General features: G+C 43.4%; 1 protein-coding gene across 1 annotated transcript in view; it reads left to right on the forward strand.

Moving 5' to 3' along the window:
• Positions 1 to 1,962: 1,962 nt before the first annotated feature.
• LOC140197097 (sperm flagellar protein 1-like) overlaps positions 1,963 to 20,289 on the forward strand; it is an 88,825-nt gene continuing 70,498 nt past the window's right edge. The window contains exons 1-3 of the mRNA XM_072257012.1: positions 1,963 to 1,974; positions 8,705 to 8,758; positions 16,151 to 16,499. Coding sequence (XP_072113113.1) covers positions 1,963 to 1,974; positions 8,705 to 8,758; positions 16,151 to 16,499 — 415 coding nt within the window. The remainder of the gene's footprint in view (positions 1,975 to 8,704; positions 8,759 to 16,150; positions 16,500 to 20,289) is intronic.

The following is a 20,289-nucleotide window of genomic DNA, read 5'->3' on the forward strand; positions in this document are numbered from 1 at the left end:
GATTATCAGAAGTTGTAGAAATCAATATTCAATATTCATGTCATCAGGTTGGAGGCTATCCAGACAGAATATGAGATGTTGCTCCTCCAACCTGAGTATGGCTACATCATGGCAGTAGGGGAGGCCAGCGTCCAACATGTCAGAATGGGAAGTCAAATGGAAATGGCTGGACGTCAGGAATCGCACCTTTCACAGCAGACAGAGTGAAGATACTTAATGGAGTGATTCCTCAATGTATCTCAGATCTCACCAATGCTGACAAGGCTGTGCTGGGAGCACCTAATACAGTAGATGACCCCAACAGACTCACAGGACTGTTTGATGCCCTGAATGGTGGTGATAGAGGAGGTGTAAGGGCAAGTGTAGCACTTGTGACTCTTGCAGGGATAAGTGCCAGGAGGGAGACCAGTGGGGAGGGACGAGTGGACAGCAGAGTCACGTTGAGAGCGATCACTATGGAAAGAGGCAAGATGTGCTTAGTGGTAGAATTTCATTGTAGGTGAAGGAAGTTATGGAGAAAAATGTGCTCTTTTAACAGAGTTGGAAGCTATTTGGTGGAAGACGTTTCCAGAGACAAGTTCCTAGGAAGGATACATGGCTATGGCAGTGAATTGGGATGAGCATATGGTCATGGAGTCAGAGGGTAGAAATTTAGACACCACAATTAGAATGCTGAATACTCAAGATGACTGCTGTGCCTCCAATATTTTTAAATTACTTGAGGATGTCCTGAGATTGTGAAAGGCAAAATATAAATCGGAGGCTTCAATGTACAGGATCAAAAGAGACTGCTGAGGATTGTCGGCTCAGCCAGCTCTGACAAAGGCACAACCCTCCCCACTTCAAGGGTTGGTGTCTCAAGATGGCGGTATCCATCAGTAAGGATATTCACCTGGTTTGTCAGCGAAAACACTCGAAACCTTCTACAGATATAAACGTGGAGAATATTCTGACAGGCTGCATCACCGTCTGGTATGGAGGGACTACAGCACAGGATCGAGGTAAGCTGCAGAGAGCTGTAAACTCAGTAGCTCCATCATGGGTACTTGCTTCCATAGTGTTCAAGACATCTCCAAAGGGCGGTGCTTCAGGAAGCCGGCATCAGTCATTAAGAACCCCAGTACCCAGGACAGGCCCTCTTCTCATTGTTATCATCAGGAAGGAGATACAGAAGCGTGAAGGCACACACTCAGTGATTCAGGAACAACTTCTTCCCCTCTGCCATCTGATTTCCAAGTGGATGTTGAATGCATGAACACAACCTCACTACTTACTATTTCTGTTTTTGCACTACTTATTTAATTTAACTATTTAATACACAGACAGTATTTATATTTACTGTAATTCAGCTTTTTTTCTTCTCTATTTATCATATATTGTACTATTGCCGCAAAGTTAACAAATTTCATGACACATGCCAGTGATATTAAACCTTATTTTGATTCTGACCTGGGACACACAACCTTTGCAATACTACCATTTGAAAGACATCCAGCTGCTGACAAGCTATACTGAACATTTTAGGACAGCTGCTTCCCTTTACCACCCCCCCCAACCCCGCCATCATATTTTTGAATCATCCTTCAAACCATGACCACTACCTCACTAAAGATAAAGATAATAAAAATTAATTTTATTTGCACATATACATCAAAACAGAGAGGGAGATGTATCATTTCTATTAACAACTAACACAGTCCAGAGATGTGCAGAGGGCAGCTCGCAAGTGCCACCAAGTTTCCAATGGCAACGAGGCTTGCCCATAACTTATTAACCCTAAGCAGTACATCATTGTTTAGTTGTGTTTTGAAAGTTGGCTGCTGGTGGACAACAAACACCGAACAACTGGTTTAGACGTGTGTCTCATCAGGACAGAGGTGGGTGACTTGTGATGGCTATGTGGTGGAGTTGATCCCGATGGATTGAAGACAAGTTAGTCAAATCGAGTTTACTGTCGTACGCATGCGCACCGAGGTAAAAGTAAAATGAAAAATTAACTTGCAGCGGCAACACAAGCTCAGAGGTGTAGATAACACACAGAGAGCATAACTAAGGACCCCTCCCACTCTGGATATATCCTTTTCTCCTACAGAAGATGTAGAGCTTGAGATCGTGTACCACCAGGCTCTATCCCATTGTTACAAGACTCTTGCATGGCCCTCTTATACACTAAAAATGAACTCTTGATCTCTCAATCTACCTCACCATGATCCTTGCCGCCCTCAGCCCAGTCCATTACAGGCAAAGCCCTCCCCACCATTGAGCATGTCTACAAGGAGCACTGGCACAAGAAGCCAGCGACCACCATCAAGTGCAGTCACCATCCAGGCCGTGCTCTCTTCTCATTGCTGCCATCGGGAAGGAGGTGCAGGAGCCTCAGGAACTGCCAGGTTTGGCGACAGTTATTGCCCTTCAGCCATCAGGCTCCTGAACCAGGGTGGATAACTTCACTCACCTCAACGCTGAACTATTTACCGAAAACATCCCAGGGACTCTACAACTTGTGTCCTCAATATTTATTTATTTATTCATTGACTTCTTTGTTTATTTCTCAATGTATTTATTTATTTGTTTGTTTGTTTGTTTTTACATGATATTTTTTGTTGCACAGTTTGACATCTTTTGTACATTGGTTGTTTGTTAGTCTTTGTAGTTCTTCATTGATTCTACTGTATTTTTTGTTCTACTGTGAATGCCTGCATGTAAATGAAGCTCAGAGTCGTATATGGTGACAAATATACACTTTGAAAATAAATTTACTTTGAACTATTCTCTGTGATTATAACACTATATTATTTTTTTTTCCTTTCCGTACCACCTTCATGTACTTATACCGTATATGACATGATCTGCCTGAAAGGCATGCAAGCACACCAATAGATCAGAGTGCATGTGACAGAGGAGGGCTATGGTCCGGGTGTAGGTTGATGGAACTAGGCAAAATAATAGTTTGGCATGGATTAGATGGGCCAAAAGGACAGTTTGTGTGTTGTACTCTGACTCCATGTGGTGCACATCCTTCAGCAGTTTATATGGATTTCCACTGACTTCATTCAGGCTAATTTATTCAAAGAGGAGTTCAGTTACTGTTCGTCCCACAATTTGCAATCACAACCAAAGGCAAATCTCGTAATATTTTCCTTACCATGTGTGGAGTACATTGACTATTGTCTGAGACAGAATCTGACTCAGTTGCTTAATGTGATCCACTCGGAGATACAGAAACTTTAGCTTGGGTATTGAGTAATGTTACTGGAAATGTTTTAATCTTACAGTAAACTATCCGTCAGGGAAGAGTCTTACTCAATATTAAAAAATAATTTAGTTATATGTAAAACCAGGATCCTAAATTCAAAACAAAGGCAATTACAAATGTGTCAGTTGTATAGATGGATTGAGAAATCAGATTAAATATGTAATAGTAGATAAGCCATGGTAAACACATTAAAATAATTCAATAATCCTCCATCAGTATACACCTCTTTGGGCCTACACTCTCTGGAGTTCAGAAGAATGGGGGTGAACTCGCTGAGATTTACAGGATTCATACAGATGCAAGAATGGATTAGACACCGGCTTTGCAGGGGAAGCCAGAGAGTGGCAGTGGACGGTTCCCTCTCTGACTGAAGGCCTGTGACAAGTGGAATACCGCAGGCAGCGGTGCCGAGTCCATTGTTGTTCTTCAAATATATCAGCGATCTGGATGATCATCTGGTTAAACGGATCCGCAAATTTGCGGATGACACTCAGAATGGAGATGTAGTGGACAGCAAGGAAGACTATCAAAGCTTGCAGCAAGATCTGGACCAGCTGGGGAAATGGGCTGTAAATGGCAGATGAAATTTAATACAGACAAGTGCGAGATTTTGCATTTCAGTAGGACCACCCAGGGTAGGTCTTACACAGTGAATGGCAGCACACTGAGGAGTGCTGTAGAACAAAGAGACCTGGGAATACAGATCCATAATTCATTGAAAGTGGTGTCACAGGTAGAAAGGGTGGTAAAGAAAGCTTTTGGCACATTTGCCTTCATAAATCAAAGTACTTAGTACGGGAGATGGGACGTTATGTTGAAATTGTATAAGATATTGGTGAGGTCTAGCTTGGAGTATTTTGTACTGTCTTGGTCACCTACCTACAGGAAAGATGTAAATAAGGTTGAAAGGCTACAGAAAAAAATTACAAAGATGTTGCTGGGTCTGGAGGACTAGAGTTACAAGGAAAGATTGAATAGGTTAGGACTTTATTCCTCGGAATGTTGAAAATTGAGAGAAGATTTGATAGAGGGATACAAAATTATGAGGGAAACAGATAGGGCAAATACAAGCAGGCTATTTCCACTGAGGTTAGGTGGGACTACAATCAGAGGTCATGGGTCAAGAATGAAAGGTGAAAAGTTTAAGCAGAACATGAGGGAAACTTCTTCACTCAGAGGGTCATAAGAGTGTGGAATGAGTTACCAGGACAAGTGGTGCATGCAAGCTCAATTTCAATGTTTAAGAGAAGTTTGATTAGGTACATGGATAATAAGGATATGGAAATCTATGGTCTTGGTGCAGGTTGATGGGAGTAGGCAGTTTAAATGGTTTTGGCATGGATTAGATGGGATGAAGGGCCTGTTTCTGTGCTGTAGTTTTCCATGACAATAATGATGTTTCCTCTGGCTAGAAAGCTTATAACAACACACACAGAATATTGGAAGAATACAGCAAGTCAGGCAGCATCTATAACAGGGAATAAACATCTATTGTTTATTCCTGTCACACACATGCTGCCTAACTTGCTGAATTCCTCCAGCACCTTGTTTGCATTGCTCAAATTTTTCATTCTCTGTAAACTCTAGAGACTGTAGACCAGGGGTGGCCAACCTTTTACATTCCATGCGTCAATTTTTTTCACGCACGAGGTCAGATGCGATTTTTTCATGCACAAGTTCTATGTTAAAATATTTTTACAAGAATCGAATGAGGGTCCAAGAGCTGCATGGCGCATCTGAACTCGTGAGTGAAAAAATCGACACAAGGAATGTCAAAGGTTGGCCACCCCTGCTGTAGAGCTTGAAACTCTCAGGGGTTAAGAAGTTTCTGAGATACTCAACCCACCCTGTCTGACACCAACAATCATTCCGCAGTCACAGTTACTCAGATCACATTTCTTCCCCACTCTGATGTTTGGTCTGAACAACAGCCAAACCTCTTGACCATGTTTTTATGAGTTGCTGCCACATGAATGGCTCATTAACGCAAATATCTAATGAGCAGCTGTGAAGAGGTACTAAATAATGGTTCAAGCTGACAGGAAGGCGACAGTAACTTCAATAATCACACATTTACAACAGTGGTGTGCAGAAAAGCATCTCTGAATGCACAGCGTGTTGAAACTTAAAGTGGATGGGCTACAGCAACAGAAGACCATTTTGGGCTCCTCCTCTTCCTATCCCTCGCACTGACGTGCCTCCGGATCAGCATTCTTTTCCCTCAGATTCTCAGAATTGCGGACATTGGAACGCGGAACTGGTCTCCTCAGCACCTGTGACATGACTCTTGTAGTACAAATACCTGGGGATACGAATTGACAATAAACTGGACTGGTCAAAGAACACTGAGGCTGTCTACAAGAAGGGTCAGAGCCGTCTCTATTTCCTGAGGAGGCTGAGGTCCTTTAACATCTGCCAGATGATGCTGAGGATGTTCTACGAGTCTGTGGTGGCCAGTGCTATCATGTTTGCTGTTGTGTGCTGGGGCCGCAGGCTGAGGGTAGCAGACACCAACAGAATCAACAAACTCATTCGTAAGGCCAGTGATGTTGTGGGGATGGAACTGGACTCTCTGACGGTGGTGTCTGAAAAGAGGATGCTGTCCAAGTTGCATGCCATCTTGGTCAATGTCTCCCATCCACTACATAATGTACTGGTTGGGCACAGGAGTACATTCAGCCAGAGACTCATTCCACCGAGATGCAACACAGAGCATCATAGGAAGTCATTCCTGCCTGTGGCCATCAAACTTTACAACTCCTCCCTTGGAGGGTCAGACACCCTGAGCCAATAGGCTGGTCCTGGACTTATTTCATAATTTACTGGCATAATTTACATATTACTATTTAACTATTTATGATTCTATTACTATTTATTATTTATGGAGCAACTGTAACGAAAACCAATTTCCCCCGGGATCAATAAAGTATGACTATGACTCCTGGAATTGCTGACATTCAACCGCAGAGCTCTTTGACCTGGACTCAAGCTCCTGCCTAGACTCTTCATTTACCTCTAACACCCTCTCATCCCTGTTGTTAAACACCTAACAGCCAAAGCTGTCCCCAAAACCATCCCTATGAATCAAAATAAACAACTACGTCTGAGGCCCGACATCGACAGAGGCCACACCTTGGCACCATCTTGACCAGGAGTGAAGGTCTACATGGCCCCTAAGGGTAACCACATGCAAGAACACATCTTCTATAGGTGTGTAGTGGAGAGTATATTGACTGACCGCATCACAGCCTGGTATAGAAACACTAATGCTCTTGAACGGAAAATCCTATAAAAAGAAGTGGATAGGACCCAGTCCGTCATGGGTAAATCCCTCCTCACCATTGAGCATATCTGCATGAAATGCAGTTGCAGGAAAGCAGCATCCTTCATTAGGGATTTACCACGCAGGTCATGCAGTCTTCTTGCAGCTGCCAACAGGAAGAAGGTACGGGAGCCTCAGGACTCCCAGCACCAGGTTCAGGTACTTTATACTTTATTGTCGCCAAACAATTGATACTAGAACGTACAATCATCATAGCGATATTTGATTCTGTTATTACCCTTCAACCATCCGGCTCGTGAACCAAAGGGTTCACAGCAATTCTTTCATCTTTACTTGGCCCGTCACGGAAATATTCCCACGACCACTGGACTCACTTTCAAGGACTCTTCTTCTCAAAGTCTCAATTTTTATTGCTTATTTATTTATTTATTATTGTTATTATTTCTATCTTCTTGCACTTGCACGGTTTGTTGTCTTTTGTATACTGGTTGAACACCCAAGTGGGTGGTCTTCCATTGATCCTGTTATGGTTATTATTCTGTAGATTTAATGAGTATGCCCACAAGATAATGAACTTTGGGGTTGTATATGCTGACGTATATGGACTCTGATAATAAATTTACTTTGAACTTCGACCTTTTAGAATACATTGTTGAAAGTGGTGCAGCGGTTAAACAGAGTGCTAAAAATGGCATCTAGCATGCAGAATTTCATTAGTAAGGCCGGTATAAGTCACTAACTCCACCATGGATTATCCCAAGAGTGGCTGTGAAAGGGGTAGAATTGGGCACGGGGCTATCAACTCCATACTACAAAAACCCAGTGTTACGGAAACACCAAACGAAGCCCCAAAGACCTCACTTCTGGGTGAGGAAGGCCCTTCAAAGACGGGCTACAGCTGGGGATGACTTGCAAGACTGGCCCAGGACAGAGGACTCTGCTGAACTGCTGTTGGTGGCCTATGTCCCAGTAGAAACGATGGGCTTAATGAACCAACGGCGTAGGTTATTGGTGAAGCCACACTTAGAGCACTGTACACAGTTTTGGTCACTCTGTTTAGGGAAGACATGGTTAAACTGGAAACCTTGCAAAAAAGATATAGGAGGATGTTGCCAAGTTATAGGGAGAGACTGGAACTTAGGAGAATGAAGGCCAACCTTTTAGGAATATTTTTAAGTTTTGAGAGGCACAGATAAGGTGGATGGTATCAGTCTTTTCCCCTGGGGAAGTGAGTCTACAACTAGGTGGCATAGTTTTAGGGTGACAGGGGTAAGATTTAAAAGGGACCTGAGGGCAACCTTTCCATGCAGAGAGCGATGAGTATATGGAAAGAGCCGCCAGAGGAAGTGGTTGAGGCAGGTACAATAGTGTCATTTAAGAAGCACTTCGTAAGTACATAGAGGGGGCAGAACTCAGGGGGATATGGGGTGGAACACAGGAAATTGGGACTAGCTGGGTGGGCACATGGACAACCTGGATTGTTCAGATAAATAACCTGTATTTGTGCTGTATTGCTCTATAACTCTATCCTACTCTTTCCGAGAGTAAAACGAGGAATTAATGGCACCTTGTACAGCAATAATCATGGAGGATTTTAATCCTCACATAACCTAGATGAAGAGATTGTGGAATTGATTTTCAGATAGTTTCTTAGAACAACCTATTCCACAGGTAACTAGAAAACAGATTGTGTTGGACCCATGACTGTGCAATAGGACAGAATTTAAGGTTTTATGATGGGTGGCATGGTAGCATACTGTTTGTATGGTGGTTTTCCACCGTGTCTGACGATGACAGGAAAACTGTGCAGGAGGACGTTTAAAGTGGGAAAAGCTCTTGTACTGAAGTATTTCCACTCTCTTGACCTTAGAAGTCGAATTCCAGTGGTACGAACAAGTGCCACAATCTGGGGTCTTCCTTGGTTGCAGTAGATGACCATGATGTCTTCTGTGCCTTGTTATACCCTTTGCTCTCCACAGAGCGTTGTAGAACTGCCTTCCTGGCCATTGGATTTCACTGTAGATCTCATCGCCCCAACCACATGCTGACTTTGCCTGTTAGGATAAGCATGTCACTATCTCACTGGGGTATGGGGCTGCCAGCTACCCTCACTTGGTTTAGCCCACCTGTTAAAGTGCTGTACTGGGGTGTGGCCGCTGTTGCAGGTCACAGCTATTTGGAGCCACAGGCGAGAGCTGAGAGTCCACTGGGGACCAAAGGTGAGTGAGAATGGACATGATAAGCCCCTTCACCTCCCTAATCACACCATACACCTCTGCATAAATGCTATTAGAGTGCCAGTGATCAACAAATGGAGCTTAATTCCCACCCTGTCTGTAAGAAGTTTATACATTTGCCCCACAACCATGTAGGCTTCCTCCAGCTGCTTCAGATTTCTCCCGTGTTCCAAAGACATACAGGTCAGAGTTAGTAAATTATGACCATGCTATGCACGAAGCATGGAGACACTTGTAGGCTGACCCCAGCATGTATTCGGACTGCGTTGGCAATTGACACAAATCACACACTTCACTTGTCTGTTCTGGTGTACATGTGACAAACAAAGCTAATTTTCTTTAATCTTTTATTCTCATGAAGTGTGCTGAGGTAACATCTCTACCTCGCTGATAATCAACACTGGCACATCTCAAAGATATGTGCTTATCCCACTGCTCTACTCTCTCTACACCCATAACTGTGTGGCTAGGCACAGCTCAAATACCATCTATAAATTTGCTGATGGCACAAATATTGTTGGCAGAATTTCAGATGGTGAAGAGAAGGCAAGGTATATCAGCTAGATGATTCAGAATCAGGTTTATTATCACCAGCATGTGACGTGAAATTTGTTAACTTACCAGCAGCAGTACAATGCAATACTGTGCATAATATAGAAGAAAAAATAAAATAACAATAATAATAAATAAATAACTAAATCAATTACAGTATATGCATATTGAATAGATTTAAAAAGTGTGCAAAAACAGAAATACTATAATACTATAATAAAAAAGTGAGGCGGTGTTCATGGGTCCAATGTCCATTTAGCAATCAGATGGCAGAGGGGAAGAAGCTGTTCCTGAATTGCTGAGTGTGTGCCTTCAGGCTTCTGTATCTCTTACCCAATGGCAACAGTGAGAAAAGGGCATGCCCTGGGTGCTGAAGGTCCTTAATAATGGACGTTGCCTTTCTGAGTCACCACTCCTTGAAGATGTCCTAGGTACTTTGTGGGTTAGTACCCAAGATGGAGCTGACTAGATTTACAATCCTCTGCAGCTTCTTTCAGTCCTGTGCAGTAGCCCCTCCATACCAGACAGTGATGTAGTCTGTCAGAATGCTCTCCATGTACATCTGTAGAAGCTTTTGAGTGTATTTGTTGACATACCAAATCTCTTCAAACTCCTAATGAAGTATAGCTGCTGCTTTGCCTTCTTTATAACTGCATCGATACATTGGGACCAGGTTAGATCCTCGGAGATCATGACACCCAGGAACTTGAAGCTGCTCACTCTCTTCACTGCTGATCCCTCTATGAGGATTGGTGTGTGTTCCTTCGTCTTACCCTTCCGGAAGTCCACAATCAGCTCTTTCTTCTTACTGATGTTGAGTGCCAGGTTGTTGCTGGGACACCACTCCACCTGTTGGCATATCTCACTCCTGTACGCCCCATGCCCCAGTGAGTGCTGTTGCAGCAACAACCTCAACCTCAACATTAGTAAGACCAAAGAACTGACTGTGGATTTCAGCAAAGGTAAGACAAGGGCACACACACCTGTCCTCACTGGAGGATCAGGAGTGGAAAAGTTGAGCAATTTCAAGTTTCTGGGTGTCAACATCTCTGAAGATCTATCCTGGCCCCAACATGTTGAAGCAGTTACAAAGAAAGCACAATTGCTATATTTCATTAGGAGTTTGGGGAGATTTGGTATGTCAGCAAAGACCCTCACAGATTTCCACAGATGTACCGTGGAGAGCATTCTAACTGGCTGTATCACCATTTGGTATAGAGGAGAGGAGCACTGCATGGGATAGAAGTAAGCTGCAGAATGTCGTAAGCTCAGTCAGCTCCATCATGGGTGCTAGTCTCCATAGCATCCAGGACATCGTCAAGGAGCAATACCAGAAAAAGGCGCATCCTTCATTAAAGAACCCTATTATCCAGGACGTGCCTTCTTCTCATTGCTACCATCAGGGGAGGTACAGGAGCCTCAAGACACACATTCAATGATTCAGGGACAGTTTCTTCCCCTCTTCCATCAGATTTCTGAATGGACACATTGAACCCATGAACATTACCTCATTACACACACCCACACTTCTTACTGTAATTCAGTTATAATTATGTATTGCATTGTACTGCTGCCGCAAAAACAACAGATTTCACAACACATGCTGCTAATATTAAACCTGATTATGATTCTGATTCAACGTTCAGGTATTATGTCATAAAAGCAATCTTGGCTAAAGCAAATTAGCTTTAAGGTAGCGGTCTATCAAGATTAAGCGGCAGGTACTTCAAAGAATCTTTCAGACTACTCAGAATGGATTCAGAGAGTTATGGAGTCATAGAATATGACAGCGCAGGAACAGGCCCTTCAGCCCATCTACGAACTATTATTCTGCCTATTTCAACAACTTGCACCCAAACATAGCCCTCCATACCCCTCGCATGCATACACATCCACATTTCTCTTAAAAGTTGAAATCAAGCTTGCATCCACCACTTGTGCTGCCAGCTAATTCCACACTCTCTCTACTCTGAAGAAAAGATGTTCCCCCCATGTTCCTCTTAAACCTTTCACCTTTCACCCTTAGCTCATGATCTCTAGTTCTAGTCTCACCCAACCACAATGGAAAAAGCTTGCTTGCGTTTACCCTATTTCTACCCCTCTTAATTTTGTATATCTCTATAAATCTCTCCTCATTCTCCTACACTCTAGGGCAGGGGTCCCCAACCTTTTCTGCACTGCAGACCGGTTTATTATTGACAATATTCTTGCCGACTGGTCGACCTGGTGTGGGGGGGGGGTAGGGTTGCCAACAGACAAGGGTAGCAGTCAAATATGTTGTGTTTACCCCGAGAAAGACTGCGATGACCATGAAGCCTTGCGCAGGCACCTGTGTGCGCATGCGCGTACGTGCCGATTTTTTTCAACAAATCGTTTTTGGCAATTCTGTTCGGGGGGGGAGTGTTAATCACGACTGGAATATAGGTGATAAGTGGCTAATACACTCAATTTCGTTTCTAAAAGGGTTTATCTATCAAATTTAGTATTAAACACACAGCGCATATTTTCCTCACATGAATACAGTGATAAGTCAATTATCACGGGAGGACAGGGGAGCTTGAAGTAAGTATTGAACGAACTTCCAGTAGAAGTGGTAGAGGCAGGTTTGATATTATCATTTAAAGAAAAATTGGGTAGGTATATGGACAGGAAGGGAATGGAGGGTTATGGGCTGAGTGCAGGTCGGTGGGACTAAGTGAGAGTAAGAGTTCGGCACGGACTAGAAGGGCCGAGATCACCTGTTTCCATGCTGTAATTGTTATATGGTTATTAAAGTCACTTATAAGTCAATAGCATCATAATATTTTAAGTAACATTTGGATATTAAACACATAGCACATATTTTCCCCGTATTAACATATAAAATGATTGCAACACACCATATCGCTGAATCAGGGAGCTTGTTTCCCTGCAACAAGATGGTCCCATCGAGAGGTGATGGGAGACAGCGATACTCAAAGGGGGTTCCTTATGTCCAGTCTATTCCGCAATTTAGCTTTCGTTGCATTCATTGCAGAAAACTCCGTTTCGCAGCGATATGATGTTGGAAATGGAAGCAACGTTTTCAGTGCTTTCATGGCTATCTCAGGATATTTAGCCTTGACTTTGATCCAGAATGCCGGCAGAGGTGTTATGTCAAACATACTTTTCAGTCCGCCATCATTTGCAAGCTCGAGGAGTTGATCTCCTTCCTGCACTGACATGGATGACGCGTGGGTAATGACCTCGCGTGCTTTCGAGCTCAAGAGTGGGCGTGACAGGGAATGAGGAAAGGTGCAGCTGACCCATATCGTTTCATTTCGCCAAATCATATTGTTTCCTCGTGGGCCCGGTAGCACATATTTTGCGGCCCGATGGTTGGGGACCGCTGCTCTAGGGAATAAAATCCTAGCCTATTCAATGTTTCCCTATATGTAACTCAGGTCATAAAGTCCCGGCAACATCCTTGTAAATTTTATCAGTACTCTTTCAATCTTACTGATATCTTTCCTGTAGGTAGGTGACAAGAACTGCATGAACTACTCCTAATTAAGCCTATCATCTTATACATCATCAAAACATCGCAATGACAGGGGAAATTTCAAAGGCAAGAACCCCACATCAAGGTTACTGAATAAAAGTATAAAGCTTAAAGAAAAAGCATATTATTATGCAAACATCAGTTGCAATTCAGATGACTGGACAGAACATAAAAAGTTTACAGATTAATAAAGAAAGAAAGAAATGGTGAATGAGATAAAGTTAGTAAAAACTATAAAAGAGAGAGCAAGAGAGCATAAGAGTACCTGGTCCATTCTTCTTGGGACATAAGAGAATGAGGGGAGATTTGATGGAGGTCACAATTATGAGAGGTGTAGATGGGGTTAATGGAAGCAGGCTGAGGTTGGATGAGACTACAACTATAAAGGCATCCATTAGTCTTGCGAGACCATGGATTTGCACCTGGAAAGTCTTCACTCTCCAGGGCGCAGGCCTGGGCAAGGTTGTATGGAAGACCAGCAGTTGCCCATGCTGCAAGTCTCCCCTCTCCATGACACCGATGTTGCCCAAGGGAAGAGCATTAGAACCCATACAGCTTGGCACCAGTGTTGTCGCAGAGCAATGTGTGATTAAGTGCCTTGCTCAAGGGCACAACACGTTCCCTTGGTTGGGGCTCGAACTCATGACCTTCAGGTCGCTAGTCCAATGCTTTAACCACTTGGCCATGTGCCCACAACCAGAGATCATAGGTTAAGGGTAAAAGGTGAAATATTTAAGGGGAACTTGACAGGGAACAGCTACACTCAGAAAATAATGTGAGTGTGGAATAGGATGCCAGCAGAAGTGATGGATGAGGATTTGATTTCAACATTTATGAGAAGTTTGGATAGGTACATAGATGCGAAGGGTATGGAGGGCTATAATGCAGCAAAAGTCGATGGGACTAGGCAGAATAACAGTCCAGTATGGACAAGATAGGCTGAAGGGCCTGTTTCTGTGCTGTATTGCTCTATGACTCTTTGAGTTTATTTAAATGTCAAAAGTTAACAAAGGTTCCTGAATAAATATGTTTGTGGAGTTATAAATAGAATCATAGAGCTCTACAGCATAGAAATGGGCTTTTCAGCCCTATTTGCCCATTGCAGCCATGATGACTATCTGTGTAAATCCCATTTGACTACAATAATCCAATATCCCTCTGTTCCTGTTTGCTCCAAGTATCTTATTATAACCTATTCTGGAGTTAGGATATATAGCAAATATTAAGTCAACTGCAGCTATTCTTCAGATTTGAACGTGGATTTCAGATTGAATTTAAAATGCAGCTCAGAACAATGTGTTTCCTGGAGGTGCAGGTTAGGGTCAATCGCACTCGGACTTCAAATACCTGCATAAGCATAAATGCCGCCTAGTCGGTGGGAATTTACATTCATTTTTGGTGTCTGGAGTGTGGATGCGAAGAAGGAAGTGTCTGAAAACCATATGTAATTCAAAGGAAGCATTGTAGATGCCTTGTAATTGTAGAAGTGTCCTGCTTTTACCTTTGGTCTTTAGGATATGAGAATGTGATGTAATATTGGGACGAATAGGCCTCTTCTTCCAAGAGTATCTCATATGATGCTAGCTGCTTGTTTTTGCTAAATAAATAGTTCTATATCCACTAGCTCCAGTGTCTCACTGGTGATTTTGTTTGTGTCACAACATACCTATCCAAATGTTTTTTATTATATCTACCTCCAACACCTCTCCTTCTTAATTCCAGATAACCACCCATTTCTTGGAAAACTTGATATTCAACTTGATATGAGCTGCAACACTGAGCGTCATAGGAAGTCATTCCTGCCTGTAGCCATCAAACTTTACAACTCCTCCCTTGGAGGGTCAGACACCCTGAGCCAACAGGCTGGTCCTGGACTTATTTCCTGGCATAATTTACATATTACTATTTAATTATTTATAGTTTTATCATTATTTAATTATTTATGGTGCAGCTGTAACGAAAACCAATTTCCCCCGGGATCAATAAAGTGTGATTATGACTGTGACTATGACTTTAAACTTCTTCCCTCTGCTTTAAAGCTAAGACCTCTAGCTTTATAGTACCTTATCATGGGAAGAGACTGTAACCATCTCCCCTATCTATGCCTTAGAGTCATAGTAATAGATTAAAACAGGAAGGAAACAAGCCCCTACAGCCTATCTGGTCCATGCTGACAATTGTATCCTCTCTGCTAGTTCCAGTTGCAATGTTTGGCCCATAAGCCGCCAGACCTTTTCTCTCTATATAACCATCCAAATGCCTCTTAATTGTTGCAACTATACAAAAGCCCACTTTATTTTTTTTTAACAGCTGCACCAACCAACCAACCATTGCTCTGAGAAATTTTTGCATGGCCTGAAAGCAGTGCAATACTTTAATAAAATATTATATACAGTAAAATTTAAAAAGCAAATCAAGTTTAATTATCATTCAACTACACATGGCTACAGCCAAACAAAATAGCATTCCTCCAGGGCCAAGATGCAAAACATATGCAGCACATTCAAAATAGCGAGCAAAAAAAATATAGTTGCTCGCAAAAAATAACGTATACAACCCAAGACCCTGAGCAACATGTCCCGCAAATTGATGGTACAGTTCCTGAGAATCCATGTCGTCATTCCACAGATCAAAGACTGGAGGGCAGCACCAAAGGGAGAGGTCAGCCCCCAACTGATCTGGGACGCCATGCTGTGCTGCCTCTTGTGTCTCCTCTCCCAGACTGCAGCAGCAAGCAAGCCCGCGGCTTGAGGCCTAGTCCTTGCTACAACTGAGACTATGCAGCTCCCACACCGGCTGTTGCACCATCAAACAAAGGAAACAGGCCTGCAGCATCTTACATTATCAATGTCCAACAGGGACGCGATTGAAAGAGAAACGTCAAAGACAATTACCTGTGTCTGCACTGCACACTGCCTTTTCACACCATCTCCATTGCCATGAGTTGGTGTCCTTAAGGATAGACACACCTGAGCTTCGTGTTGCTTTATGGACATATTTTCAACCTAGGTGTGGAAGCTATGTTATGTATTTATATTTATTTCATTTATTATTGTGTGCTTTACCTTCTGGTGATGCATCAGATCTGAAATAACAGTTATTTCGTTCGCCTTGTGTACTACTGGAAATGACATTAGACAATCTTGAAAACACTCAAGTTCACTATCAGCTGTGACAGCAAAGTGATTGGCATCATTTCGCTTGTTTTGCATAGGGAGACATTGATGAGTTAATTAAACATCGACTAGTCTAAGAGATGGGCTGAATGGCCTCTTTCCTTCCTGTTGCTATCTCCCCGAGAGCCGCCGCCCGAGCAACGCCTGCTGGGATTTGTAGTTTTATGGCCCATCTCTCCAGAGGTCCGAGCGAGATTAGCCCAAAAACTACAACACCGAGGTGTCAGCACATGCGACGCTTCCGTCAGCCTGGATGGTTTCCATGGCGACGCAAGGCAAACAACATGGCGCGGCTGTGCGACTTGGCAGCGCGGTAGCGACGGCGACCCGAGGGGAGAGGCGAGCTGTGGACGCGCTGAAGGCCCCACGGGTGTTGAGATGGACGACGAGAGCCTGCGGGAGCTGTACGCATGGGTGGACACTCTGCAGCTGTCCAGGACCAAACGTAACATTGCCCGGGACTTCAGCGACGGAGGTGATTCCGCAGCTCTTTCATACAAGGCTCATCGACCCCGACACAGGCACCTCAACATACATTCTATCCCTTGACCTGTCTCCTTGATTGCCGGCTCAGACTTCGGCAGCCCGTACACCCTTTTGCTTCTTGCTCTGAAGCCCTGACTCTGGCTTCTGAACCTCAATGCACCCTCTGCTCGTCGAACCCTCATCTGGGATCCCACACCCCACGTAAACAGCTCTGCAAACTTTTGCCCTTTGACCTCGCTCCCTTGACCCACACACCCTTTATGCTTTGCTTGGGTCCTGACCCACACTCCTGCACTCCGCATAGCCACTGCTGCCTGACCCCGGGCTCCCACAGCCCACACACCTCTCTGCTTTTGACATGGACAAACAATGGAATCTATAATCTGTGATAGTTCTTACATCAATACTGGACAAACTATTCGAGAGGATTCTTAGAGATAGGATTTACAAACATTTGGAGTGTGGTTAGGAATGTTTTTGTGAAGGGCAGGTCATGCCTTACCAAGCAGATTGACTTCTACGAGGAAGTTCAAAACAATATGTTGAAGACAGAGCAGTGGTTGTGGTGTATATTGATTTTAATAAGGCATTTGACAAGGTTCTCCATGGCAGGCTCTTTCAAAAAATCAGGAGGCATGGGATTCAGGGAAATTTGGTTACTTCGAATCAGAATTGTCTTGCCCACTGCAGGTGGTTTTTACTCAGAGAGTATTCTGGCTGGAAGACTGTGACTTGTGGTCTTCCTCAGAGATCAGTTCTGGGACCCATACTCTTTATGATTTTTATTAATGATTTAGATGAGGATGGGGAAGGGTGAGTAAGTAAGTCTGCAGAAAACACAAAAGTGGGTGGTATTGTGGATAGTGTAGAAAGTTGTCATAGATTACAGTGGTACATTGACAGGAAGAGGTGACGAGATAAAGATATGTCTCTATCAAAGAAAGTGTAAGATGCCCTTGGGCAAGGTGTAGCACCTGCTTAGGCCCACCCCTCCCCCCAAATCAGGGTCATGTGAAGCCTTGGGAGCAGGTCATGGATGGTCGTATGAGCAGCTGGTGCAAATCACAAGTCCTGGTTATGCGACCACTGATGCCAGGCAGACAATCTCTGAAGAGTATTAATAATGGCCGGGGTCACCCGTCTTGTAAAGACACTGCCCAGAAGAAGGTAATGGCAAGCCATTTCTGTGGCAAATCACGTGACACATAATGCTGATCATGTGACATGGCACATAACGAACAAATGATTGATAGGAAGCAGAGCTGGGCTGAGAAGTGCCAGATAGAGTTCAGTCTGGTGAAGTGCATATGGATAGATTTATGGTGAGCTGAGGGAAGCTTTAACTATTAAGTTTCTTTATTACAAAGAGAGTGGATGGTGTGTGGAACGTTCTGTCAAGGGAAGAGGGTAGAAACAGACACAATAACAGCATTTAGGAAGCATTTTGGCTGGCAAATGAGTAGACAGGAATGGTGGGATATAGATTATATGCATGCACATGAGATTAGTTTAATTTGAGGTTCATGTTGTACGTGTTCCTGGATTCTGGTTACTCATTTTTTTGCTGTATTTGAGCGGTTTGATGTGGACCGGCTTGCTTCAGCGAAGAATGGCCCTGCGGCCTCATTATCTCGTGGTATCCTATGTGTTGTCTGTTCAGTTTTTACCATTTGCGCAATTTGTTCTTTTTTTCACACATTGGGTGTTTGATGTTTTCTTGGATGGGTTGCATGGTGTTCCTTTGTTTTGTGGCCGCCTGCAGGAGAACAAATCTCAGAGTTGTATTTTGTATATACACTTTGATACTAAATGTACTTTGAATCTTTGAATCATAGAATAGACATCGTAAACTGTTTCTGTGCTACACTGTTCTATGTTCTTCTCTCTCTGTTCGCATTGCTGGTGATGACTACAATGGATTACACTACTTCAATATTGTGGAGTGAAGGAATTGTTCTATAGAGAGTGAAATTTACAATGGGAGCACATTTAAGTAACAAACTAACTTTGATACACGCAAACACGGGGAATTCTGCAGATGCTGGAAATTCAAGCAACACACATCAAAGTTGCTGGTGAACGCAGCAGGCCAGGCAGCATCTCTAGGAGGAGGTACAGTCGACGTTTCAGGCCGAGACCCTTCGTCAGGACTAACTGAAGGAAGAGCTAGTAAGAGATTTGAAAGTGGGAGAGGGAGGGGGAGATCCAAAATGATAGGAGAAGACAGGAGGGGGAGGGATGGAGCCAAGAGCTGGACAGGTGATTGGCAAAAGGGATATGAGAGGATCATGGGACAAGAGGCCCAGGGAGAAGGAAAAGGCGGGGGGGTGGGGAACCTAGAGGATGGGCAAGGGGTATAGTCAGAGGGACAGAGGGAGAAAAAGGAGAGTGAGAGAAAGAATGTGTGTATATAAATAACAGATGGGGTACGAGGGGGAGGTGGGGCATTAGCGGAAGTTAGAGAAGTCGATGTTCATGCCATCAGGTTGCAGGCTACCCAGACGGAATATAAGGTGTTGTTCCTCCAACCTGAGTGTGGCTTCATCTTTACAGTAGAGGAGGCCATGGATAGACATGTCAGAATGGGAATGGGATAGACCTTTGTTGAATCAAGCTTGTTCACAGTAATATTTTAAAAGGTTCTGAGTGCAAAACTCGGTCGTGCATGACAGTAGTGTTAAGGGTAACTCTCTTGATACACAAATAGCATAGTCATAGTAGTCATAGTCATACTTTATTGATCCCAGGGGAAATTGGTTTTCGTTACAGTTGCACCAGCTGAAATCCGAGCTGACCAGACTGTAACCTTATTGTAATCCATCTGTTTCTCAGGCTGCAGTTTGAATTGGGAGGCTTCCATAAGTTTCATAAAGTTTACGTGATATATAAGATTAAACTATTTCAGGTTGATAATTATGGATTAGAGTCCTGATGAAGGGTGTCGGCTTGAAACGTCGACTGATAAAAAGTTCAAAGTAAGTTTATTAACAGTCACTACATACAACAATGAGATTCAATTTCTTGTGTGCATTCACAGTAAATACAAAGAAACACGGTATCATCAATGAAACACCACACACAAGATGTCCAAACAACCAATATGCGAAAGACAACAAACTGTTTAAATACAAAAAGAAAAAAAAATCAGGAACATGAGATGAAGAATTCTTGAAAGTGAGTCCATAGGTTGTGCAAACAGTTCAGTGTTGGGGTGAGTGAAGTTATCCCCTCTGGTTCAAGGGTTGTGTGCTTAGCCTACTGCTCTACTGCCTCTGTACCCATGACTGCATGGCTTGGCGTAGCTCAAGTGCCATCGATAAATTTGCAGATGGTACATCCAATCTTGGTAGAATTTCAGCTGGAGATAAGGGAGCATACAGGAGCGAGATATACCAGCCAGTCGAGTGGTGTCACAGCAGCAACCCTTACACTCAACGTCAGTAAGACGAAAGATCTGATTGTGAACTTCAAGAAGGGTAAGATGAGGGAACACAAACCAATCCTCATAGAGGGCAAAAAAAGTGGAGAGCGTGAGCAATTTCAAATAACTGGGTGTCAAGATCCCTGAGGATTTAACCTAGTCCTAACATATCGATACAGCTACAAAGAAGGCAAGAGAGTGGCTATATTTCCCTAGGAGTTTGAAGAGATTTGGTTTGTCACCTAAAACACTCAAAAACTTTCATGGATGTACCATGGAGAGAATTCTGACAGGCCACATCACAGTCTGGTATGGGAGGGGCTGATACTGTACAGGACTGAAAGAAGCTACGGAAAGT

The sequence above is a fragment of the Mobula birostris genome, chromosome 4 (assembly GCF_030028105.1).
Source record: "Mobula birostris isolate sMobBir1 chromosome 4, sMobBir1.hap1, whole genome shotgun sequence".
Classification (NCBI taxonomy): Eukaryota; Metazoa; Chordata; class Chondrichthyes; order Myliobatiformes; family Myliobatidae; genus Mobula; species Mobula birostris.